The sequence below is a fragment of the Piliocolobus tephrosceles genome, chromosome 1 (assembly GCF_002776525.5).
Source record: "Piliocolobus tephrosceles isolate RC106 chromosome 1, ASM277652v3, whole genome shotgun sequence".
NCBI classification, from domain to species: domain Eukaryota; kingdom Metazoa; phylum Chordata; class Mammalia; order Primates; family Cercopithecidae; genus Piliocolobus; species Piliocolobus tephrosceles.
Window position 1 is genome coordinate 42,610,021 of NC_045434.1, and position 27,822 is coordinate 42,637,842.

At 35.5% G+C, this 27,822-nt stretch overlaps 1 protein-coding gene across 1 annotated transcript in view; it reads left to right on the forward strand.

Annotated features, from left to right (window-relative positions):
* Positions 1–27,822, forward strand: part of HMCN1 (hemicentin 1) — a 454,750-nt gene that overhangs the window by 218,770 nt on the left and 208,158 nt on the right. Inside the window, exons 16-25 of the mRNA XM_023203379.3 lie at positions 7,687–7,881; positions 10,873–10,968; positions 12,158–12,285; positions 14,620–14,764; positions 17,848–17,960; positions 19,636–19,795; positions 20,411–20,579; positions 23,325–23,452; positions 24,924–25,196; positions 27,516–27,611. Of these exons, the coding sequence (XP_023059147.2) occupies positions 7,687–7,881; positions 10,873–10,968; positions 12,158–12,285; positions 14,620–14,764; positions 17,848–17,960; positions 19,636–19,795; positions 20,411–20,579; positions 23,325–23,452; positions 24,924–25,196; positions 27,516–27,611 (1,503 nt within the window). The remainder of the gene's footprint in view (positions 1–7,686; positions 7,882–10,872; positions 10,969–12,157; positions 12,286–14,619; positions 14,765–17,847; positions 17,961–19,635; positions 19,796–20,410; positions 20,580–23,324; positions 23,453–24,923; positions 25,197–27,515; positions 27,612–27,822) is intronic.

The following is a 27,822-nucleotide window of genomic DNA, read 5'->3' on the forward strand; positions in this document are numbered from 1 at the left end:
TTTCTTTCTTTCTTTCTTTCTTTCTTTCTTTCTTTCTTTCTTTCTTTTCTTTCTTTCTTTCTTTCCTTTCTTTCTTTCGATACGGAGTCTCACTCTGTCACCCAGGCTGGAGTGCAGTGGTGCTATCTCGGCTCACTGTAACCTCTGCACCCCATGTTCAAGCAATTCTCCTACCTCAGCCTCCTGAGTAGTTGATATTGCAGGTGCCTGCCACCATGCCCAGCTTTTTTTTGTATTTTGAGTAGAGGCAGGGTTTCACCATGTTAGCCAGGCTGGTCTTGAACTCCTGACCTCATGATCCACCCGCCTCAGCCTCCCAAAGTGCTGAGATTACAGGCGTGAGCCACCGCACCGGGCCACTTTCTATGTACCATTTGCTGTGTCAAAAACTTTTATATGGAGAGATTCTAAAATTATCTCCTTTTTATAGATAAGGAAACTGAGGCTTATAAAGGCTAAGCAACTTGATCAGGGTTACAGAGTTAGGGAGGGGCAGAACCGGGATATTTGAACTCAAGTTGCCATTTCCCTACCAAGAGTCATCCATTCTGCCACCAAATTTCTAAGTATCAACATTGGAGGCCAGCAATTCTACTTTGGCCCTAGACCACAGTTTGAAGATGTTGATGACAGCAAAGGTATCAGATTGTGCTTTTACTTAAAAGAAATCCAATAGTAATTACTCTTCAGTGTATAAAATAAAGTACTACAAAAACATGTCAATCACAAAATGAAGATATAGTGCATGCACGGCAACTGTATATGGGTTACTCAAGAAGTTTGGTCCTCTCTTCTTTTTTGTCTAATGTCTCTTTTAAAAAATAAATATCTTCACATTGTGGTCAGATATAACAGAGTTCACTTTGTATGAAATGGAATCTGGCATTTAATTTTTAAGATAATTTAACATTTGTGGCCCTTAGAACTTATAAAATACGACATTGCATTCAATTTGCCTATATTTTCACTTGTATATGGTGATATTCATGCCGGACTGTTTTTGTGAAGCCAAAGTTAGAACTGTAAAGAAAATGCTTTTTGTTTTTCTTAGAATATAGTGACACAAAACATTTTAGCTCTACTGTTTTAAGTCTTTCAATGAAAATTATGTCCTGCTAAACTTGATATTTGTTTCATGTAAGCTAAATTTTTGCTTTCTGGGATCTTTTATGATCCCCTTGCCCCTGAGCTGTATGGTGAACACTCAGCATTCTTAGTGATTATGCCCTGGGGGAGAATCAACAAAGCTGGAAATGACCACAAAGACCACTATAGAATCTGTCTAGGACACTGTAAGACGTGTTTGAACCATGACTAAACTCTGTGGTTATTAAGAGAAATGCCTTGAAAATAAGATTGGAACCTTTGGGTGGAGGGTAGCTCTGAATCTACTAGCAAGCAGGATGTAAAACACAGTAAAGCTTTTAGAAATATAAGGCCCAAATAAAGAGGGTCACTACATAGAGAATTCTTGTTTACAAGAAATATACTGAGTACAAGATTTTAATTTTCAACATTTTCTAGTTCTCCTTCTACCTCCTTCCTGCACAGATATTTTATGTTTATTCAAGATTCTGTTAGACTTGTCTAGCTCTAGAAGAAGAAACAGTCTCAGTAATTTTTCCCAGCCAAAAGGTAATTGCACCCTCAGTCCCCTGAAAGTTTGTAGAAATTCTAAGAATCTTTTGCACAGGCTTCTTTGCTTACTTGCTGCCTTCTTGATAATCCCTTTTAGCTTCTGGAATTTCCAGATTCCTTCTTCTGTCCAGTAATATACCATATAAGGGTTCACGCTATCTGTGCTAGGGTGACTTGCATTGGGTTAGGAAACATCCTAAAAAATGTTTCATACTTATACTTTATTTCTTGAACAGAAGTGAATTTTGTTTTATCTTCACTTATACTCGAGATCTTCATTCTCTGTGACCCTTTCTAAAACAATGGCTTTTTCAACTTTTATTCCAGTAATTGTCCTGACAGAACCATCAACATAAGCCAAATTATTTGTTTATTGTAACCTTGACCATTGTTCACAATTGCCAAATAACTTAGTATTAAAGTCAGTACCATTCATGTTTCTGTTTTGCATTAACTATTACCATATTCGCTGTTAGATCTTTCTCATTGTAGCTCACAATGTTAGGAGTTGTTTCATTTTTGAGGTTTCCTTGTCATTGATGCTACCTTGGCTGCTTACCTAGTGCCTGGTCTTCTCATTTGCCTTGTTTTGTGATACCAGTACATATATTCTTTGACCTTCAGCTTGTTTTCTTGAATAACAAAGGTTGAATAGACCTTGTCTGCTCACATCACACTGTGGTTACATATTCTAGCAGATGTAATATGTAAATGCCAAGAACCATGCAAATCACAGTTGTAGTGATAATTATAGTTATCACTATTAGGTTTAAAGGTAAACACACATGAAATCAAAACTTTCCCCAGAACTTATATAGTGGTTAAGTAAATGGTGGACTCTGACAGAGAACGGGTTTTCTGCCTAACTTTCCTCATCTATAAAATAATGATCTAAGTGGTACCTACCTCATTGGTTGGTTGTAAAGATAAAACGAGATATCATCATAACATACACCTAGCATATCAGCTGCTATTGCTGTTACCCTAAAGGTGCTTAATGAAACATGTATCATGTAAATGAATAATAACTTCACACATTAAGTGGTCATTATGATTCTTTGAACCTCGAAAAATCATATGGAAATGCCTATATAATAGCAGCTTAGTATTTAAGATTAAGCATTTGGATTTTAATGTGAAAGTCACTGTTTCAGCTTAACTTTTTAAAGAAAGGGCTTGAGACAAGTTAAGTATTAAGCTTAGTAGTGCATAAAATTGTTCATTTGAGTTCCAAAACTATTGGGCATAAATTTAAGTAGCTTATGACTTAGGAAGAAAAACATGCTTTTATCCGTATCATTTGAACTTTCAGGTTGTTTTTGTGGGCATATTACTTCATATCAACAATACTAGATCAAAAAATAATGAAAAGGCTATTTAATATGATTTTTGAGTTCTAGCTTCTTGTAGTGAATGCCCTTTTTCCTATTACTTATTATCATGGTTTTAAATTATGGACATTTCAGGTTAACAGGGAAAGTTACCAATGATTTTTATCCTTTGTAAAAAGGGATAGTGAATTGTGAAGTCATTTGGAAGGAAAGAGGACTGGCTACATCAAACAAAAAGTTGGCTTGGCAGTGATTTTATTTGTAGCATTCCATACCACACAGGGTTTGAGTCTTAGACTGTGGTTTCATGCTTTGTGGTTTGGTGGAACCAAAACAATGTGTCCAGTCATTTTAAGAAAGAAAATCTCTGACTAAAATAATGCAAGAGTCACCATATGGAGTACATATATTTAATTGTCCCTAAGGGAACTAGAATAATTTTATGGAATAATTTTTGGAGCAAGATGGTCAATCTGTTTGTGATTTTTATATTTGCAGAATAATGTGTGTACACAATCATATCTATATGTAAGTTACAGCAAAGTTGTACTGTGGCATTAACCCTGTGCAGATCTCAAGATGCTTGCAAACAAATACTTAGGATCTCAGAGGATCAAACGTCATCCTAACAGACTCTATGAAGAAGAAGCCAAAATTGAAATTAACCATAACATTAAACTAACCACAGAAATTAACCTAGATGTATTAAACTCCAGTTGAGAATAAGTTAACTCTACAATATTTTTAATGAGAGTTTATATCTGAGTGATTATTATATACTAAATGATTAATAAAGATCATCTCTTTTAACAACATAAGATAGGAAATGTTATGCCTTTCTTCACTTACACTCGAGATCTTGGGGATATTTTAACTGGAGGAGGTAAAATCATTTTCTCAAGCTTAGAGTTGCCATTTGAAGCCACTTAGTGTGCTCTTCACCTCTCTAAGCAAACAGCCTCCTCTGTAGAAGCACCATGCATGGTAGTACACTCACTGCTGTTCTTCTTTCCCTTAGTTTCATTAATGTATTTACCATCTACCCACTGTAATTCACTTGGAGGTCATGTTGGCTACATTCAGGAGTAGGAAGTATTTAAAAAGCTTCTTGGCTGTGTTAGGAGTTGCTTCATTTTTGAGGTTTGCTTGTCATTGATGCTGCCTTGGCTGCTTACCTAGTGCCTGGTATTCTCATTTGCCTTGTTTTGTGATACCAGTACATATATTCTTTGACCTTGTGCTTGTTTTGTGCATGATGCTGTTCTCAAAGCTGCTTTACAACGGATGACTTCTCCAGTCTTAATAGAGTTTTGTTGGTACAAGTTGAGGTTTGCTTACCCTTTTTTATTCCAGTTTGTTCTTGGCTTTCTTAGTTCTGAAAATTGAAATCTGCCTTCATTTTCACTGATGCCTGTGTTGTAATGTGTCAGTAAACTGGGTTTTCTTCCAAGTACTTGGTTGATTCCAGGCTTCTGCATATCTTTGTGCTGTTCTGGAATTTATTTTCTGTCCATCACCACATTTACCTGCCCATACTCTGAGCCTAACATATCCGGAAACTTTTAAACTTAACTTCCATTTTTCAGAACTGCCACCTGCTTTAGAATAAATGACTTCCATTTATCCAGAGAAAAGTAACTAGGTCTTAGAGACTTTGTGTATTAGTCTGTTCTCACACTGCTATAAAGAAATCCCAAAGACTGGGTAATTTATGAAGAAAAGAGGTTTAATTGGTTCACCGTTGTGCAGGCTCCACAGAAGGCATGGCTAGGGAGGACTCAGGAAACTTAAAATCATGGCAGAAGGCAAAAGGGAAGCGGGTACATCTTACATGGCCAGAGCAGAAGGAAGAGGGCAAAGGCGGAGGTGCTACACACTTTTGAATCACCAGATCTCATGAGAATTCACTCAGTATCCCAAGAACAGCAAGGGGGCAATCTGCCCCCATGATCCAATCACCTCCCACCAGGCCCCTCCTCCAAAACTGGGGATTACAATTTGACATGAGATTTGGGCAAGGACACAGATCCAAACCATATCACTTAGAATAATCAAGCTATGAGCTAGTCTATTAACTATGTTTAAAATATGTTTATTTTGCCTATTATTTTTATAAGTCAAATTCCCATATAGATGGATTAAGAAAAATGTAAACACTGATACACCATTTATTTATAAAATCATATTGTTCAATTGTGGTATTTAACCTAATTTAATTTGTTTGGGTTCAATAAATAAATAAGAGGTCTTCTGAAATTGCCATGTGAAAGTTCAGTGTTCTGGGTCAAGGTTGTTATATACACTTATGCACCAAACACACACACAAACACATACACACACACACAAACACACACTGGGTTATTACTGAAGTGTTGTCATACTGATTCAAAAATTCATTCACAAATATCCAGTGGCCATGAATAATGCACAAAGTACTATGTTAGCTGCTGTAAAAGATAAAAATACGGTTACAAATATAAACTCTCTAGGAAATAGAAAACAAGCATAGTATAACAACAGGTTGAATGTGGTGATTGCTATGAGAGTGGTAGAGAGTGAGTTCTCTGAAACTTTAGAGAGGGAAGAAATCATGCTCATCTCAACTGGTAAGTGATGGCATCATAGAGGAGGGGCCTTTTAAACCAGATTAAAAGATTGCCAATATTTGAACAGCTAGAGATCAATAGCAGACATTACACTTGTGGGAGGTGGTAATAACAAGGTACTGATAAGAGAAAGGTCAGTCCTTGTTTGGAGAAGAACAAGGGATGCTGATTGCTCAGGTAGTAACATTTATAAAGGGAAATAATAGGAGATGAGGCTGCAGAGTTGGAGGAGGTTCTTTAACCTATGCTAAAAACCACTAATGCTGCTGAAGAGACAACTGTACATCAAATCCAGAATTCCCATGGGAAGAAAAGTGATCTCTGTAAGAATATTTATGAGCCTGCTAACTAGTATGACTATGAGTAGTTGTGAGAAGCCATAGAAAAGGAGAAGTTAATATAATAGCAAAGAATGGTGACTCCAAAGTTGAATTGACTTGGCTTTTAATCCTGCTTCCATAATTCAACTCCATGTGATACTTAGCAAATTAGCTGTATTTCAGTTTCTTCATCTATAAAATCAGAGTAATAACAATACCTACCCCATAGAGATATTGTGAAGATTAAATGAGATAAATAATGGACAGCACTTAATACAACCTCTGACTCTGTAAGTGATAATTATCATTTCTAACCAAGATTTAACCTTGACTTTATCAAAGAGCCTTCCCTAGGGTACACCTCTTAGAGTCCTGTATGAGCAGGTTTCATCCATTGCCTCCAGAAGTACCCTGTGTAGTTCTCCTTGCCTGATGTCTCATCACCCATAAGTTTCCAGGATGTATTGAGAGCCTCATTTATTTGAACTTGCTGATAGTATCCTCCCTAAACAGGATTCCTATGTTTGCCAAGATGTGCCTCTGATGTATTTCTATGTCTTCCTCCCTGATCTCTGTGGTTACCTGAATTATGTGGATATCTGTAGCCTCTTATCTATAATTTTTATAGTTTCTGAATCATTTCTTAATTCTGTCTAAGATATTAAACTCTCCCTATTCGCTTTTTATCAAATACTACATTCTGTTACTTTAATTTGTATTATTTATTCTCAAATTTAAATTTCTCTAATTCAAAAATGTGAAAGGTATGAGAAGCAAGAATATGATATTGAACAAGGATATAATTTAGGAGTAAACAGTGTTAGCTTGTTATATAGTGATTATGAAAGAATGAACTCTGGTATAAATTAATTTAAAAATTCAACCAAAGGAGCAAGTTATGGAAAGTGTCAAAAATATCTTATTATAAGGCCCACTTATTTATAAGATAGTCTTAAAGTTTGAGCAATTTGACAGAAACTAAAATTGAAAACAAATTTTTAGAATGAAAGATTCTCTTTTTATTATTATTATTATTATTATTATTATTATTATTATTATACTTTAAATTCTAGGGTACATGTGCATAATGTGCAGGTTTGTTACATATGTATACTTGTGCCATGTTGGTGTGCTGCACCCATCAACTCGTCAGCACCCATCAACTCGTCATTTACATCAGGTATAACTCCCAATGCAATCCCTCCCCCCTCCCCCCTCCCCATGATAGGCCCCAGTGTGTGATGTTCTCCTTCCCGAGTCCAAGTGATGTCATTGTTCAGTTCCCACCTATGAGTGAGAACATGTGGTGTTTGGTTTTCTGTTCTTGCGATAGTTTGCTGAGAATGATGGTTTCCAGCTGCATCCATGTCCCTACAAAGGACACAAACTCATCCTTTTTTATGGCTGCATAGTATTCTATGGTGTATATGTGCCACATTTTCTTAATCCAGTCTGTCACTGGTACCAAAACAGAGATATAGACCAATGGAACAGAACAGAGTCCTCAGAAAGATTCTCTTTATTTAAGGTAATTATAATTTGAACTCCCACTCTTTTTATCATTTATCACTTTAAGGAAATGGTTGGGCTTCTAAGTGTCTCTCTTCATTTATAAAGCAAAAAAGAAACACTCATTTTTACATAAGAGAGGAATATCAACGGGGTAAATTTACAATATAATATGAACAATAATTCAAATTCAATCGCTTTGACAGTTTAATGTTTACGTTTATGTTTAATATACCTGGATAATATACCAATGACTTTTTTATTGTTTGTAATATCTTCCAGCACCTCCAGTTTTCATACAAGAACCTGCTGATGTGTCTATGGAAATTGGCTCAAATGTGACATTACCTTGTTACGTTCAGGGTTATCCAGAACCAACAATCAAATGGCGAAGATTAGACAACATGCCGATTTTCTCAAGACCTTTTTCAGTTAGTTCCATCAGCCAACTAAGAACAGGAGCTCTCTTTATTTTAAGTAGGTTGAAGGAAATATATTTTGTATGAATATGTACTTTTATATTGTACATTTATGTTTTATACATAGGTATTGCTATTTAAAATAATATATTAATCTTGCCAACACATTTTATGTTCATTGCATTTTACTTTGAAATAGTTCTGGCATTTTATATTTGGGAATTATCATAAATGAGTTATATTTTATTCAAATGTATGTCATTAATGTATCGTAAAGGCTTATGAAACAATATGACTTCTTCATACCTTACCATTTCTTATTGCAAGTAGAGTCACCTGAGCCTCTACATAGATAAATGGTCACATTACCTTGATTCTTGAAATAATTGTTGTATAGAAAGGTAAAATATTACTATTAGTTTACTTATTTTGTCCAACAGTACATAACAACATAGGGATACTTTGGAAACTCCTTTATTAAAAGTTGTATCTGCCTGAAGCAAAAGATCCCTGCCACCCCCACAAAAGCCAACTACTTTCTCATCTAAATATTTTATAAGCTATTCACTATTCAGATATTTGGAAGCACCTTCTATTTTTTCAAATAATGCTAAGAATAATTGCATGGTGTTACAAGAGGAGGAAAAGCATTTAGATAATTAATTGCATTTTTAAAAATAATGGGATGTTTGGGGTATTTTATAGAAAGCTTTCAATCAGTTACTGCTAAGTTAATTATTTTAATCATTTTCATTTTTATATTTTGGGTGGGTACGTGTTCTCATTCTGTTGCCCAGGCTGAGTGTGGTGGCATGAACTTGGCTCACTGCAAACTCCACCTCACAGGTTCAAGCAGTTCTCCTGCTTCAGCCTCCTGAGTAACTGGGATTACAGGTGTGAACCACCACACCCAGCTAATTTTTGTATTTTTGGTAGAGATGGAGTTTACCATGTTGGACAGGGTGGTCTCGAACTCTTGACTTCAAATGATCCACCCACCTCGTCTTCTCAAAGTACTGGGATTACAGTTGTGAACCACTGTGCCTGGCCCAAGTTTATTAACAGTATTAAATGTACATTGGCCACTTAAACTTCCAGATATCAATTACATTGTCTACTAACAAGTGCTTCAGTGTTCAGCTCTGTGGTGAACTCTATGGTGGACAGAGTCAGATATAGGGTCCCTCACCCAGGTAGTTTGCAGTCTGTTCTCTGAGTGGATGCCCATAAAAGGAGCTACTGGGAAACACACATCAGATTGGGTCAGATTGTGCATGACTTGAATGTCCAGGTGAAAAAAAATGGATTTGATGAGCTAGAAGTTAGAGAGCCCCATTCCAAGTTTGATAGGCAGGAAAAGGTACATGAAAGTACTGTTTCAGAACAACACTGCTACAAGATAGGAAGAGAGATGAGAGAAAGGGAACATTGAAAAGCTCAAAGAGTGATGATGAGAAACAACCCAGATGTTGATAAAAAGTGAGACCTGAAAACAAATTAATTAAAGGAGATGAACAAAAAGGAAGAATAAAAGAGCTCAGTATCTTGAGCAACAGTTGACTAATTGTCAAAATTAAATTGTCTGAAAGGAAATTAGTGATTAGAAACTTGGTTCTCATGGTATGTTGTTTTTCTGCACAAATTAGCCCAAGAATTCGGAATACAAAAAATATCCTGGTTAGAACTAATGTATGATTTATTAATCGGGTGGTTTGCTGAATTTTTATTTCCAAATGAATGTCTGCTATTTAAAGTGGATGCTGACTTAGTTTACCAGATGCAGTTCTACACTTAAATGCATATGGTTAGCAGAGGAGTGGAAACTTTGTCATGGTTCTTTATCTGAGATAGTATGGAACTATTCATACTGGAAAGCTGCACTTCTCTCTGTTCAAATCTTATCAATAGATTAAACTGCTTATTTTGGGTCATATATTTACAAGGTTATACTCATTCCCTTATTTAAAATTCTCTCCTTCCTTCCTGATTGCTCACAAGACAAAACCATGCTCTTGAGAAGGCACCAGCCCACCTCTTCAACTTCAGTCTCCTGACTATCCCCACACAACCTATAACTCAGTAGTCCCCATCCTCATGACTCCAATACCCTCTTTAATTACAAATATTTTGTAATATCATTTTATTATCTGGAAAAATTTTATATATTTGATCTAACTACATAAAAAAATATGTTAATATCTAACACATACAAATGAAAAATGAGGGAAAGTAATTTATATTAAAATAATGTATATTTCATTATGTAAATACTCTGACATTGTCTACACAATATGAAGATACATTTATATGGCATCATTATGAATTCAATAGCTCAAATGCAGGCTCACGCAGGAGTATAGGATTGATGACTCAAAAACTCCAAGCTGGTGAAGTGATTTTCTAAGATGATGTGCAATTATTACTAAAGTTCTGTCTTTCTTCTATGCATACAGAATTAGGTTGTAGACTCATGTAGTTACAAACAAAGTTATGAAATACACACATTTCAGTGGAAGCTTCAGAATCGTGCTGGACTTGGGAAAATTGTTTATTTGCGAATCTGCCCCATGTATCATCTCTCTAGTTTTTACCCACTGAATGCCAGCAGACTTCTCCAGTCATTGCATCAACTGAAAAATCTCCCCTGCAAGCTTCTAACAGGGTGGTGGTGCAGAGTTCATTGATGGTACAGCTTTCCATTCTTTGTACGGGCCATGATTTTTCTAGTCATTACAAAAGCTCTTGCTTTTGTCATCTATTAGATTTGGACTGCCCTTCCTCTATTCTACTCACTCAGATATTACCTCAGTGTGAATCCTTCTCCAATTGCCTTCATGCAGTCACTTCTGTCTCTGTTTCCAGAACTCACTGTCTGGAACTCTTTGGTAGTACTTATTTCACTGTGGTGTGACTGCTGGTTTCTGTGTATGTCCCCTCCTCTACCAGAAGGCAGTGCACACTTTCCATCCACAGATCTCAGCACTGTTTCTGGCACATAGTTAATGCTCCATAGATGGTATTAGATGAGTAAATGAGTTCTTCCTTTTAGACTTATGGGCAAGCGATAAAGGAACCTATATTTGTGAAGCTGAAAACCAGTTTGGAAAGATCCAGTCAGAGACAACAATAACAGTGACCGGACTTGGTAAGATCAATTGAATGTCTACATACCACGGTCTTCAAAATCATCAGACTTCTTTTACTATGTCATCTCTTGCCTGTGCCACTTAAAAAAAAAAAAAAGATAAATAACTAATTACTAGACCAGCCTTCCCTTCCCTACCACATTTCATATTTCTTAGAATGTTAGTCCTGGAAATAACCTTAGAGATTATCTGCTCCAAAATGAAGGGCAATATAAATAAATTGTTTTAAATCTAAATATGAATACACACATGCACGCGCATACACACACACACACATATTAGAGTTGTGGTCTTTTCTGATTCCTTTTTTACTTTTGTTATTTTAGTCAACATGGAATTATTTTTGTGTATGATAGGTAAAAATATAATATCATTTATTTCCAAGTAGTAAGACATTTGACACAATATATATTATTGAATATTATCTTCCCACTGACTAAAATACCCATTTGATCACATAGTAAGTTTATGTCCCCATGTCTATTCCTCAGAATTGTATTTCTGAAATAGTACTACATTGCTTAAATTATTATAGCATTTAATGTGTTTTTGTATCTGTCAGTACATGTTTCTCATTAATAACCTTTTATACAGTTTTTAAAATATGTCTTCATTTGTCTATGTATAAATTTTCCAAGTAAAATCTCTTAGGGATTTTACTTTATGTTAAATTTATTCATTAATTCTTAGAGAAGGGCATATTTACAATACTCCTTTACCATTCCATCTAAGAGAGTCAACCTCGTATTATTTGCTTGAGCTATTACAACAGCTTCCTTATTGATCCCATTTCTTCCAGTGTACTTAGTTTTCAGATTAATATTTCCCCCAGAAATGATCCTGATGATTCCACTTTTCCATTTATAAATGTTTTCAGTTACTCTCCATTTGTCTACTGAATATATTGCAAATATCTTGGCTTGACATTTCAGGCCTTCCATGTCATAAGCATTCTTTTTTACCTTCTTTACTTCTACACTAGTATATTACCTGTCCTTTTGCATTCCCCCTACTTGGAAGGAGACTTTAATTTTTACTTTCAAAATCATACCCATTTTCATGTAAATATTTTGTTTCTGAAAACTCAAATTTTTATAGCATAACTTATAGTCTTTGGGGTCTGTAAAGTGGTTTACCTTTCTTTTGGGTGAAATAGAGTTGAAAGTGCCTGTGCTCTCTCTAATTTAGTTGCTCCACTTATTGGAATCAGCCCTTCAGTGGCCAATGTTATTGAAGGACAGCAGCTTACTTTGCCCTGTACTCTGTTAGCTGGAAATCCCATTCCAGAACGTCGGTGGATTAAGAATTCAGCTATGGTAAGAACGTTTTAAATGCATGCATTCACATTCCTAATTTTCTTTTCTTTTCTTTTCTTTCCCCCTTTGAGACGGAGTTTTGTTCTGTCGCCTAGGCTGGAGTGCAGTGGTGGGATCTAGGCTCACTGCAACCTCTGCCTCACAGGTTCAAGGGATTCTCATGCCTCAGCCCCCAGAGTAGCAGTATTACAGGTGCCTACCACCATGCCCAGCTAATTTTTGTATTTTTTAGCAGAGATGGGGTTTCACCGTATTGGCCAGGCTGGTCTCAAACTTCTGACCTCAAGTGATCCATCCACCTCAGCCTCTCAAAGTGCTGGGATTACAGGTGTGAATCACTGCACCTGGCCCACATTCCTAATTTTCTTGAGTAACAAGTAATATATTCCAGTCACCAAAAGTATCAATTTAATAAATATACAAAAATATGTTTTTATAAGTATACCAAAGCTTTTCTTTATTATTAACATTTTTGTTATTCATATTATTTTGGCATTAATGAAATTGAGAAATAGTGTAATTTTCATAATTTTATGTTAAATTCAGTGTCACTAGTGAACTTTTTTCAGAATATAGAAGAACTGAAGCAAGTATTGTTATTTTCATAGCACTTAAATATTTTTGTGCTCTTCTTTGTAGTACATTATTAAACATTAATATTCCCATAAAATTCTTCCATTTTGTATATCAGTCTTTATTATTATTAACTTTAAACATATCTTTCATTATGAACTATATAAAAATGTAGATATATATTGTCATTGTTTTTCAGTGTAAATTTTTTTATGAAAGGATGTGAAAAATGTTTACAGTTCTATGAAATTTTTTCTGTAAATAAGCTATCTATGGCAATAAATTTTCTTCTGGTTCAGAGCATTTTTCTTTCCATTTTCTAGAATATTGGGACTCACTCTCTCGCAGTACTGATTAGAAGTGAATATGCTGAACCCAGGAGGCGGAGGTTGCAGTGAGCCGAGATCGTGCCACTGCCCTCCAGCCTGGGTGAGAGAACAAGACTCCGTCTCAAAAAAAAAAAAAATGAATTGACTCCATCTAAGAAGATGTAAAATTTCATATTTGCATAAAAGCCTGAGAAAAAATAGCAAACCTCACTTAAAAATAAATGCCCTTGTAGAATGATAGTATTTGAGCACACAAGTATCTTCACACAAGTATTGTTCAAGAAATAAGAAATAACAAGAGAGACTGTAATTAGTCTCAAGAAATATACAAGAAGTATATTTTTGTATATTTACTTCTTACCTAAGAAAATTAGGAATGTGGGCTAGGTGTGGTGATTCACACCTGTAATCCCAGCACTTTGAGAGGCCGAGGTGGATGGATCACTTGAGGTCAGGAGTTTGAGACCAGCCTGGCCAACATGGTGACCCCATCATGTGTGCTCAAATACTATCATTCTATAAGGACATTTATTTTTAAGTGAGGTTTGCTAATTTTTTCTCAGGTTTTTATGCAAATAAAAAGCAGTGTAGGTGAATGATACAGATTTACAAGCGATCATTCTTAACTGAAAATATTATCAGACTTCCCTGACACAATTCATATATCACATATTGTCCACTAATGTGGACTCGGCTCACTGCAACCTCCGCCTCCTGGGTTCAGCATATTCACTTCTAATCAGTACTGCGAGAGAGTGAGTCCCAATATTCTAGAAAATGGAAAGAAAAATGCTCTGAACCAGAAGAAAATGTATTGCCATAGATAGCTTATTTACAGAAAAAATTTCATAGAACTGTAAACATTTTTCACATCCTTTCATAAAAAAATTTACACTGAAAAACAATGACAATATATATCTACATTTTTATATAGTTCATAATGAAACATATTGTCCATCTGTTACCTAACAAGGGCGGATGTTGAGACTTAAGTCCTTCTCCCTTGGCGTGAATAAGGGCCTATGTGCCAAAATAAAAATATCAAATGGCTTGCTAGTGGTAATAAGGCTTTCTTGGAAAAGAACAAGTTAAGCCAAAAGTAAAAATTATAGTGAAATTTGGGCTTTGAGTGATGACAAAATTTACAGGAACATTAAACAAGTCACATCTGTATCTTTCATTTTTTAGCTTGTGCTTAACTCTCTGATAAATATTAATAGGTATAATATTTGGAGGTATATCAGGATTAAATTATACAATCACACTCTTGGTAACATTTATGCTCATCATTTTTCACTTAAGGACATTAAAATATTTTGTATATAGACTTTTAGTAACCTGATTGGGAAAAAAAAAAGGCAGATTCATTTTTGACTCTCACAACTCCTTTCTTTTTAAATAAAAATTACCTTTTTTTTTTTTTTCCTTTAAGTTGCTCCAAAATCCTTACATCACTGTGCGCAGTGATGGGAGCCTCCATATTGAAAGAGTTCAGCTTCAGGATGGTGGTGAATATACTTGTGTGGCCAGTAACGTTGCTGGGACAAATAACAAAACTACCTCTGTGGTTGTGCATGGTAAGAGACACACCCAATGTTATTGTTTCCAAACTGTGTACAAAGTAGTTGTTCCTATATTTTAATCAAATAACGCTGTTCCTCTAATTACAGTCTCTCGTAATTGTTATTTCTTATTTCTTGAACAATATCTACATTGTTAATGTTGTTTCCAGATTTCCCTTTTTTATGTACACAAAAAGACCTTCTTGGGAGTCACCAGCTGAGTCTGGCCAAGGGCTTTTGTAAGTGGTTTCTTAATTGTTAAAAGTGACCTCGGCTCTCAAAGAATTATGTTTAAAAATACATTTTAATTTCAGACAAGCTGAACTCATTATACCCTCCAGATTGCCTTTTCTTTTTGGATTGTGCAACAAGCATATCCTTACTAATGACCCCTTTGTGCTTGAGCTAGAAATGACCTAAGCTTTTCTAAAGGTCACCTCATGGGCTCCAATCTTCTTGCATGTTAAATAACTTAAAGGTCACAAATAAGAAAATCCAGAAGCAATCTTTTTCCATTTGTAACTAACAGTAACCAGCTTTTTACATCTCAGTAATTGACAGCTTCATAGTTTAAGAAATTATCATAACTTTTTTGTATACTTGCTTTAAAGACTCTGCAACACTACTTTTTTTAAAAAAACAAAACCAAAAAAACCATTGCATTAAAAATAGCTTTGTGTACAGAGCTGAATATCTGAGGGAAGAAAGTAGTACAAAATACTTATTTTTAGTAGTTGATTTATTCTTTATTTAGAGTGTGAGTTGGAGAGTCCAGTAGTTTTCCAATTCTGTTTGGTCTGTTGACAATATCACTGAATGCAGACCATTTTCTTCTGTTTTGCCTGCTTCTCTTAAACAGCCTCTTCCACCTTTCTCAGTTTTACGTTAAGTATCCACCAACATCACCTTAGATATTCTTGAAGAAATATTATTTTGAGAAATACTAAAGCAACACTAAATTAGTTATAACCTAGAGGAATAAATGCATACTGACAGATTGGATATGGTTGTGTAACTATTTTTCAAGAAGACCAGACCATAGATTTCCTGAACAGTGCTTATAAACTGGTTTGAGAATCTAGTGTAGGAATGCCCTCATGTTCTCCCTCTCTGGCTTCTAGTGACTGCCTAGAATATTGTGTTGAGTAGGATTCTGAGGCTGAATTTCACTTGAAAAAATGACAGAATTAATTCTGATGTCTTTCTTATCAGAGGGGCGAGGATACCAACAAACCAATGATATGGTATATTGTGATACAAGCAGTTTTAATATTAAAAATTAAGAGATCATTTCACAGCACTCATTGGTCCATTTTAGTCCAAAATGAGTAACTAATTTAGTCAACAGAGTTAAAAAATTAGTGCAACCATTTGCCTTTAACTAAATCTAGCAGCCATTTAGCAGATGGATGTGATGCAGCCTAGCAACTCTCTATACCTCTGTATATTTATGTTAACTAGCAGGGCTGTTCCTTCATCATTCTGTGTCTCCATTTTTAAGAATACTCATTAAAGGCTCTCAATCCAGTCTTAAAATAATGAATGAATACAAGTATAAATGTAAATTAAAATGACAAAACAGTTTAGTTGTCATATTGGTTTATATAGATTGACAATCTGAAAAGAAACTTGTCTTCCACACCCAAATGTCATCAGATTTCAAAACTGTTGCCTAAATTTGCCACTTTTCTTTATTGCTGTGAAACTCAATATGTTTATATCAAAATGGCTTCTTCCATGTTGCCACAAATTGACAGCATAGTTGAAAGATGAATATTCCATGATTAGTCTGAAAACTAAATTTCTTGCTTTAGAGAGTAGCCTGGCATTGTTGTTTAGGGCTGGGGATTTGCTGCCAATTCTTTAAGAAGAAATTATCTAAAGAGTAAACCCAGCCATAGGAAAATATGAGTATGTAGCATATCTAATCTAACCTCAGAAACACTGAGGTTTCTGGTGTCTCTAGTTCTAGAAAACTTCTCCACAGTAGTTATGATAATCCTTGAAAAATCTGATTTTAAGGAAGAGCAATGATGAGTGATTGAGCTCCTGGGAGCAGTTCCAGTCTCATCTTTCCAGAGGATGGAAAGGAAATGCCTGTTATAGTTTGGGCTTTTATTGTCTTCTTCTCACTATGTTAGGAACTTTCATATATGCAAGCTTCTTTCATCAAAATCACCATTTTGAGAACATTGAGTATTGATAATTTCTGTTTGTGAGAGTTGGTTCTGATTATGATTTACACAGAATGGAGGGATTCACTTTCCTTTTGCTTTGCTTCTACTCATGTTAATTCTTCAGTTGCTTTCTAAAGTCAAAGATATGTTATTTTCCTTACTGAAAAATATCGAGTTAGAGTCCTTTTAGTCTTTTAAATATAAAATACTTGACTGGGCATGGTGGCTTATGCCTGTAATCCCAGCACTTTGGGAGGCCATGGCAGGAGGATCACGTGAGCCCAGGATTTCAAGACCAGCCTGGGTAACACAGCAAGACCCTGTCTCAAAAAAATACATACATACATACATACATACAATAAAAAATATACTCTGAAGATTTGAGTTTTACCATTGAATTCTTCTTAACAAAACAAATCTTTTTATCTAGGTTAAATGTAGTGGCTCACTAAGTGATTCCTGAGTATAGATAGATATTTAATATGCAGTAGCTAAACAGCTCATTTCTCTGAATGTACGTTTATGTCAGCTTATTGCAGCTTAATGAATAAAGGACAGTGATTGGAGATTCACGTTAAATGTGTAGCTCTTAGAATGCAATTCTGTCTTGGGTTTCCAGCAAAACAAAATGAATTTTCTTCGGTCCTCTCTTATTTTTGTTAGGAAAGTCAGCTTATTAAACATCACTTACTACTTGATTTTAAGTTTTCATTTCATTTTTCAGATCATAACTACTTTATTGTCTTTGTTTAGCATTTAGCACACTCCTTTACAGAGATTATCCTACATTTTTATCAGAAAATGTTAAATAATTGCTCATTTTTACAAACATTAATGTTATATTGAAAATATTCAACTTTAAATAATGATGTTAAATGGAAGAACAGGTGCTCAGATTCCAAATCCTACTTACCTTTTCAGTTCTGCCAACCATTCAGCATGGGCAGCAGATACTCAGTACAATTGAAGGCATTCCAGTAACTTTACCATGCAAAGCAAGTGGAATTCCAAAACCATCTGTCATCTGGTCCAAGGTAAATAATACATCTAGTCATATTTCCTAAAGAACAGAGTGTGAAGTTTACCTGCAGGTTATCCCAGGTCTTGAGCAGGAGGCTGGGGGAGTGAGGCTTGGAAAGAAGATAAGTTAATAAAGGGTTTCCTCTGTGGCTGTACAGACATGCTGGGAACCCTCCAAGAAACCATATAGATGCACCTCAGAAGGCTCTCTTGGATGAACAGGAAGTGGAGCATTTATACATGACATATTCCCTCCATTCCCCAGAGAAGCTTACACTGCTGCACTTCCTGGCTGTGGCCTTTTAGGGCTTTGGATAAAGCCCTGGTCCAAAAAAAAAAAAAAAAAAAAAGAAAAGAAAAAAAAAAGAAACAATCAAAAGAAAAAACTTAAGTGCAAGAAGGATGACCCTGGTGGATCATGTGGAGCTGTCCACTAGAGCTGCGCTGAAATTAAGAGGGAAGAGGGCTTAGGGATGTGGCACGGGGTAAAAAGGATCTACTATAAGACGTAAAGTGCTTAGAAATGTTCCGGGCACACAGTCTGTGTTATGGACATGTTCACTGTCATGTTGCTAATACCATTCAAGTCTCAAGTAGGTGATTTCACTAAAGACCTTTTCAGGTTCCTTCTAAATGATATGACTGCATGGATTTTCTTATTTATAAAGTTCTATGGTGTAGTCACAATTTCTGTGGGTGACTAAAAATTGTAAGACACATACACATACACTAATTTATTCCCCTCTATAGCCCTGTTACGTTGTTCAGCTTTTACTTGTATTCTTGCAGTGAAGAAAAACCGATTTCCGGAAGAAGTCCTTTCATCCTTGAACAGCCACAAAGATGGCACATTTTCTGTAAATGTATTTGAATCCAGCAAATATAAAGTAATGACACGCTAATGAAGTATGGCATTTGTATAATTAGCACTACTAGTGTTTTGCCATACCATCTAGTTTTATCTATCTAAAAATCTCTGAAATATGGATAAGTTGGTGTTGACATTTGTAAATAAATTAAAAGGTTAACTTTTTTTTTTTTTTATTCTGGACAGAAAAGTCACAGCGGTAAAGCTAATCCCTGAACTGCACAGTAGCCAGCACTGAGTAGAAGTTTAATGCATTTTAAGGAAAATGCAAAAGTGAAATATTTCCATCTTGACCTCTGTGCTGTGGTCGAGCACAGAGGTTAAGAACGTGGTCCCTAGAGCCTGGCTGCTGGGTTTCAACCCCAGCTCTACCACTGAGGGGCTTTGTGATCTTGGGCAAATTCCTCTACTCCCCTCTCCCATGCTTTGATACTCAAAACTGTAAAATGAGTGTTGTGGTAGTTGCTATTCATAAGACTGTTGTGAGTGTTAAAATGGTTAATTCAGGTAAAGTGCTCAAAACAGAGCCTGGCATAGCATAAGCATTCACTGTACCATCCTTACCATTACTGTTATTCTCTGCCTTCTTAAGTAGCTCTGGAATGAAGATGACATGATTTGATGTGGAGAAATACCACTTTTAGTACTTTTATTTGTCTAATGTTTCTTATAAATAACTTTTTTCAAGTTAGCATTTTAAAATTTACTCTATTCCCCCATTGGAGATGTTTCTTTCTCTCTATTCCTTTTCCAGACATTGTCACTCTTTTATGATCTTAAAAAAAAAAAAAAAACCCTTTGCTTTTTGCTGTGTTTTGCAGAAAGGCGAGCTGATTTCAACCAGCAGTGCTAAATTTTCAGCAGGGGCCGATGGCAGTCTGTATGTGGTGTCACCTGGGGGAGAGGAGAGTGGGGAGTATGTCTGCACCGCCACCAACGCAGCCGGTTATGCCAAAAGGAAAGTGCAACTGACAGTCTATGGTGAGAGCTGGTAGAGGAATGGTTTTTACTGACGTTGTCTATCTGTGCCAAAACTCACAGTTCTTTCCCCAGTACTGTTACCAGATGCATGTACCCCTAAAGTGAATTGCTCCCCCAAGTTTATATTTTTTTTTACAGAAATGCATTTTTTACTGCCAACCAAAATCACTTCTACTTAGATTCTGATTTTAAGGAATGCAATTGTATAGTCTTTCGGAACATTTTTATGGTATTTTCCCAAGAAGTATGCTTATTGCACCCAACCCTCTTCAGTAACACCAGTTAGTTAACACTCCTAGCAAAGCCAAACCTCAGCTATGTCTTGGGTAGGAGTCTGCCTTGAGGGTTTACTTTTACAGATGGTAGACTCTGAGAGGGCATTGAAGCCGATCTCTTCATTGTGTTCTAAAAGGAATTACTGACTAGAGAAATTTTTTCATCATTTTTCTTTTAGTTCTCACAATAAATGTATTAATGGAAAGTTTTAGCTTATGTCCTGAACAGCATCTTTTTATAAATTACTTAAGAACATTAGTAGTCCACATTTTAATGTAAATTAAACTGTGCTTTGTTTTCAATATACTATTTCCCTTCCAAAACATGTGTTTATTTTAGTAAGGCCCAGAGTGTTTGGAGATCAACGAGGACTGTCCCAGGATAAGCCTGTTGAGATCTCCGTCCTTGCAGGGGAAGAGGTAACACTTCCATGTGAAGTGAAGAGCTTACCTCCACCCATAATTACTTGGGCCAAAGAAACCCAGCTCATCTCACCGTTCTCTCCAAGGTAGGAGATCTGGGATGAATTGCAACACATGAAAACATAATCAACCTCTTGGGACAGATGGCCGTGCCTATTCAGGTTATCAAACGTCTCAAAAAATCACTTTTAAAATTGAGATAATGCACATGTACATCTGAGTCTACAAGAAGTATTTATAACATCTGAATCATGCTTCTGACATCTTTAATGTCAGAAATGCTAACATTCAGCTTTGCCATAATTTTCCCCTGGTGCATTTTATAAGGTAGTTATTAAAATGGAGCAGAATTGTACAAGATTCTTGTTAGCCCAATGTGTAAGTACACATAGAATTCCATTAATCCCATAAGAGCAATAAAATACAATAGGCACACTCTAATGTCTAGGATTTGACTTTCATTGGATGATTTTGTAAGTCTTCTTGCTTAAACCCTTATACAAATATGAACACACTGAGACAATGTACTGTATTTGATACGCTAAGTGACATAACAAGAAGAATGCTGGAGCTTTGAAAGCACAACCTTCGTTGCCAACCGGCTATGAGTTTATATTTATCTCTTCCACTTAAAGTTTGCCTAAAACCTTTGAAACTTTTTAAGGGGTCTCTCTGAACCTCATATTTCCTATTTATAAAATGGGGATGATACTTACCTGAGAGGATTATGTAAGATAATGTACATTTCACACTCATTGTCTCTAGTTCTTGGTTACTATTTTAACCCAACATCAAGGCAAAAGTTACTGGTGAAATAAGAATTAGTCACTAGGCTATAATTAGCTTTCTATTAGAATCATTGATATATAATTATGAAGACATAAATTCATGCTAGGGTCATTTGCCTACTGCCAGTGAAGGAAAACAATTAAGAAGGACTTTATATAATTTTATTATTTGTTTGAAAAAAAATTTGCTTTGAATGTTTTTGAGTAAAAAAATTATAGTAATACAGATCAGAAAGTTTTATTGTTCCCTTCCACAGTCACAATTTCTTCTCCCTCTTCCCAGGGGCAAACACTGCCACAAACTTGGTATGCATTCTACATATACATCCTTAAACAATGTAGATTACTGTTTTCTGTGTTTTCAATTTTGTTTTGTGTGTCTGTTTTCAATTTGCCATTGTAACAAATAGTATATTATTATTTTGTTACTTGCTTTATTAAGTCAACATTTGTCTACTATTATACATAGGGATTCCATTTATTCATTTTAACTCCTACATGCATATTCTACATTTTATTTTTTTCATTCTTTTATTTATGGACATTCTAGTTTGTTTATTCTTTCTTTCTTTTTTTTTTTTTTAAACAAGGCTTTTCAGCAAATAGCTTTGTGTATTTCTCTTTGTATACTTATGCATGACTTTCTTTAGGACCTATATACAGAGCTACAATTCCTGATCAAAGCAAACTCCTGCTTCCAGCTTCATAGGCATTGCTAAATTGCTTTCCAAAGGGACAGTATTGATTATCCATCCACCAGCAGAATATGGGTGTGCTTGTGTCCATGTTCTAATTAGCGCATGGTATTGACTGACTTAGGAATTTTTGCCAGTTGATGGATGTAAAATAGTATCTTGTGATTGTTTTAATTTTCATGTGATTGACTTCAAGTGAACTGAGAACATTTTTATGTGTTCGTTGGCCATTTGTGGTATTGATGAATAACCTGTAAATCTGTTGCACAGTTTTCTGGTGACTTGTCTTTCTCTTACTGAATGTAGAAATTTGGTCTTTATTTTTGATAATAATCTTTTGTCTTTTATATGTGTTGAAAATATCTTCTCTCAGTCTATTGCTGTGGCGTCAAGTTTATGTGTGGTGTCTTTTGTTGTACAGAAGGTTTCAGTTTTTAAGGAGCACAATGTATTAATCTGTTCTTTTTCAGATGTGTACTTTTTGTATCTTAACATGAAGCAGATTATAAACTTAACCTTCAGTGTTTAATTCTAATATTTTAAGTTTTGTTTTTCACATTTTGGACTTCAATCTATCTGAATTTTAAATTTTGTAAGTAATGTCACGTAGTGCTCTCATTTTATATCTTTATTTTTCCATTTGGAAACTCAGTTGCACAGCATCACTTTGAATAGTCAATACTTTCCTTACTTTTTGTGATATAACTTCTGATGTTACATATTACATGTTGAGTTCTCAAATATGCTGAGGTCTTTCTGGAGGACTGTGTCCTTAACTGTTTATTCATTTGCATGTCTCTGGGCCAATAGCACTATTCATTTGACTTAGCTGTGTAAGAAATCTTGGTATTAGGTAGGTGTACCTAGCCTCCACTACCTTTAAAACTATTTTAACACAATGCAATAACATTTTTATATGTAGGTCTGGCTCACCCAGCTGCATTGTTACTCAATAGGAGGAATATATTCAACTATTTTTGAGAACATATATATCTTCTTTTTCCTTTACTTTAACAATGTAGAAAATAATAACAAATTGCTCAAAATAAATTCAAAGCTAACTCAAATACACATTTGCTTTATAGAGCAGAAAGATGTACAATTATTTGGCAATTTCAGACCATTAAGCTTTAAAAGTAAAATAAATCTTTTTTCTGTTTGCAGGAACATCATACACAAGATAATTATGAAAAGTCCTGGCTTTTAAGGTGTATAGATAGACATTGCAGATGGGAAAATGATTTAAAAAACTACTTGCAGAGTAGTAATTTCATACTGAAGTGTAGCTGCATAGGGGATATTTAAATTCACCTGTTCCATGGTCTACTATATGGTTTCTTTCTTTTAGACACATGTTCCTCCCTTCTGGTTCAATGAAGATCACTGAAACCCGCATTTCGGATAGTGGGATGTATCTTTGTGTTGCCACAAATATTGCTGGGAACGTGACTCAAGCTGTCAAATTAAATGTCCATGGTGAGTTTTGAAATGAGAGCATATGACAACCCTGTGGACTGGCCACAAGAAAACCCATAATCCTAGTTTATTTGATAGCTAATTTCCAAATTGTATATGGAGTAATTAAAGAAAAAATTCTTTAAAATCTGAGACTTGTGATTTTCTTTCATTTACTCTGAAAAGTTTTTCTGCTATTTATAAACAATCTTTTGTTTCTTCCTTTATCAAATAAGCTATATTAAATTTTTGGATCTCGATTTTTCTAAAGGTCAGCAGTCACTTATTGCTATTATTGTTGATATATGGTAGAAAGAAAATATGTTTAAGCTGGTAACATTTTATAGAAGCTAATACAAATTTTTAAATAATCATTTAGTAGTATTTAAATGATCATTTTCAATATTTAAAGATCTCAGCAACTGAAAAAATTCTGTTTTCTAGGACTCTTTGACTACACCTCCCTACTTAGTTTGCTTTATTCCTCCAACCCACACAGTCCATCCAGTTCTTCATTCATTCAACACACTGAGTGCATACTCTACACCAGGCATTGTTTAGATGAAAGATATTCAAATATCAGAAGAAATTAGCTCAGATAGTATTGATCTGATTTCACTCTCAGATGATCAGGACAATTGTGTCTGCATTGATTATGGGGTGTGAAGTCATATAAGAGTCCTGTCATTTACTAGCTCTAGGGCATCAGGTATATTCACTAACCTTTCTTATCTTTAGTTTTCTCTGTCATAAAATGATGATGATACTATCATCAAATATATAAGGTTGTTGTTAGTGACAACCTCTAGAAAGTGTTCATTAAATATTAAGTTAAAGAATGTATGGTACATTAATTATAATTATATCCTTGTGGCTCAACTTGATTCTACAGTGCACAATGCAAGTATGTGGAAATCAGGAATCCTTTTCTGGTATTTTGATAAACTACTGCATTTACATTTCTAAAGGAAGTTGATAAAAGGAAGAGATAGAGGCTCTTTGTGGTTTTCTTATCTGAAATTAGCAAAGGCTTTCATGAGAACCTTTTCTTATTGTCTGATCCTTCTACAAAGAGAACAGAAACTGAATACATGGAGAGAAATGCTTTTTGTCCCTTATAGAAATTACCTGGATTGCCTTTTAAGAGAGTTTTTAACCTAAAATTATTTACAAATTAAAAGATGCCTAACATTTTAAAATGCTTGCTGTTCCTCAAGTTTGGAACTAAGAGTTTTATATTTATTATTTCCTGTAATCCTTGCAATGTACTGGGATTACAGGCTATTTTCCCTGGATTATCAAGGAAACAGGCCTCAGGAAGTTTACTGACTTGTCCTAGATCACCTAGCTAGTGAATGGTCCGAGCCTAGGTCCAAATCTTGAAATTGTTTCACTTTTCCATGCTGCCTGTTGATAAGGAGTTCTCATTTAAAGTGAGTAAAGGAAGGAATGTGTAAAAGTTGGATTATTAATACCCAATTATTATTTCTAGTTCCTCCAAAGATACAGCGTGGACCTAAACATCTCAAAGTCCAAGTTGGTCAAAGAGTGGATATTCCATGTAATGCTCAAGGGACCCCTCTTCCTGTAATCACCTGGTCCAAAGGTGGAAGCACCATGCTGATTGATGGAGTGCAGCATGTGAGCAATCCAGACGGAACTTTAAGCATCGACCAAGCCATGCCCTCAGATGCTGGCATATATACATGTGTTGCTACTAACATAGCAGGCACTGATGAAACAGACATAACGCTACATGTCCAAGGTGATTTTTGACACAGGAAAATATACGTATTGTGGGGTGGGGAGTGAGGGAAAAGCCCTAGAGCTAAATAGATTATCTTGGATAATCTTAAATCACTTTAGAAAGAGCTCTGTATAACTTTTGTGATTCTTTGAAAGGAGAACCATTCCCAAAAGAAATGAAACATACCATTTCTAAACCTGCATCAATTTTTATATGTTTACTTTTGAAACAAAGTTGCCATGGATCATGTAGATAACAAAAACAATCCTAGATGATGCCCCACCCACTATTTCTGGTTTGGGAGACATTGTGGGAAGAGTGAATTGGAGTAGGTTGTCACCTCACAGTGCTGGGGTGCACTCAAAATAGAGCCCTAGGAAATCTAGATCCACTACTTCTCTATTAATACTGTATTTGCTTTGAAGATTTAAAGATCAGTGTTTATGTACTCATGCAACAAATATTGATTGAGCTCTTGCCAGGCATCTGTCATATTCTAGATGGTGATGAGAAAGTAGTAACAAAGGCAAAACCCCTGCTTTCATGAGCTGTTCTAGTGTGAGTAGACGGAAAACAAACATATAAACAAGAAATACAGATTGTAAAAAGTGCTTTGGAGGAAATTAAAATAAGGCAATGGTCCTAAGAGTTGCCTACTTTAGATTCAACTATCAAGCAGGACTTCTCTGAGGAGGTGATCTTTAGAGTGAGATCCTCTGGACTGGAAAGAACCGGCCATGTGGAAATCAGGGGGAAGAACATTCTTGTCAGAGGGAATACTAGTACAAAGACAAGAAGAAAAGATAAGCAGGTATGGTACTTAGCACGGTATTAGATAGTTCTTAGTGCTGTACTGAGTATTAGTATTAATTAGTACTAATACTGTTCTAAGTATTAGTACAGTACTAAGGTACCTGACCCATTGCCAGGTTTGTTGGATGGTTGGCTAGGACACTAATGGAGAAGTTTTCCTGTTCATTCCACAAACTTTATTGGGTATTCATGTTTATAGTTGAATGGGAAAGATAATAATTCATGAAATAATCTCATGATTACATAATTAAACATTGCTTAGTGTCCTCATGAAATGGTAGAAGGCTCTATATGAGCTTTTAACAAAAAGACAAATCACAGAAGGCTTCCCTTGGGGTAGGGACATGTCAGTTGAGATTTGAAGGGTAGGTAGAAGTGAGGGGCAGCCCTTCCAAGAGAATGTGGAGAGAACTTTCCAGGGAAAGGACATAGAATATGAAGAGAAGGGCATGTAATATTTTGGGGACACTGGAATCAGTCATCGTCAATGAAGGCCAACTAGCTGCATTCCAGACTGAGGGCTGAGTAATATGTGATGAAGCTGGAGATGTGGTCATGGGTCAGGTTATCCAAGACCTAGGAAACCAGACTAATGAAGTTAGACTTTATTCTAAATGCAATATAAAGACTTTAAGAAGTCATAGTTGGGAAAGTGATGTGGCTGATTTCCAGTTTTAAAATCACTCATTTGGGAGGGAATCATTCAGCTAGAGAAGATAAGGGAAACTGGTATAGACTAGTGTAGTAGCCCAGGTAAAAATGGCAGTAGTTAGAATGGGGAAAAGAAGGGAATGGGCTCAAAAATAATTAGGAAAGGAAATAATGGATTGGATATGAGAGTGAAGGAGATAGAGTTCTCAAGAATAACTCCCAAATTTCTTCATGCAATGAATGGATGATGAAGCTTTTCAGAGACATGAGATGCACTGACAGGGGGCACTTCAGAAAGAACAGGTCTGAAACTTTATCTTATAGACAAGATGAGTACAAGTAATGATTTGAATTAGATAAGTCAGTGATGAGATTTGTATTTCAGAGTATTCTGGGGACTGTGCAGAATATCAATCTAAAGGGGAACATGTTTGAGAAAAGGATCCCCATAAGAAGTCTGTTGGAATAGTCTGGTAAGAGAAAATAAGGGTTGGAAATAAGCAATGGTCTTAAACATAGAGAGGAAGACACAGATATGTGAACATATATGGTACTATATGATTGGATATGGAGGCCAAACTTAAGGGAGAAAGAAAAATGACTGAGTGGACCATAATGCCTTCATTGAGGGAATAAGGGAAACAGAACAGGATTTCAGGAAGCATAAAATAATGAATTTTGTTCGGAGAATTTTCAGTTTAAGGCACTGTGTCACATCTAGGTAGAAATGTTTGGCAGCTGGAAATAGGAATCATATTTAAAAGAAGAATCATCAGAGATAGCAGCTCATCAGTGCAGGTAGTTAATTGTGCCTTAGGAGAGTTTGAAATTGCTCAAATAAAGCTTGTGATAATGCATTTATTTTCCTAATAGAACCACCCACAGTGGAAGATCTAGAACCTCCATATAACACTCCATTCCAAGAAAGAGTGGCCAATCAACGCATTGCATTTCCATGTCCTGCAAAAGGTATGTAATACTCAAAGATATAGGCATTGGCATAATGTTATATTGTTTCAGAATGCTATATTGAACCCAAATTGCCATCCTTATAAAATTCCACATCAATCCTTGGTACAACATCTGAGCATAATAGAAACCAACCCATCTTTTGGATAACAACTCTTTGAATAAGTATTTTTTTTCCTTTCAGGTATTTTATTTCTTTCAATGTAAAGAC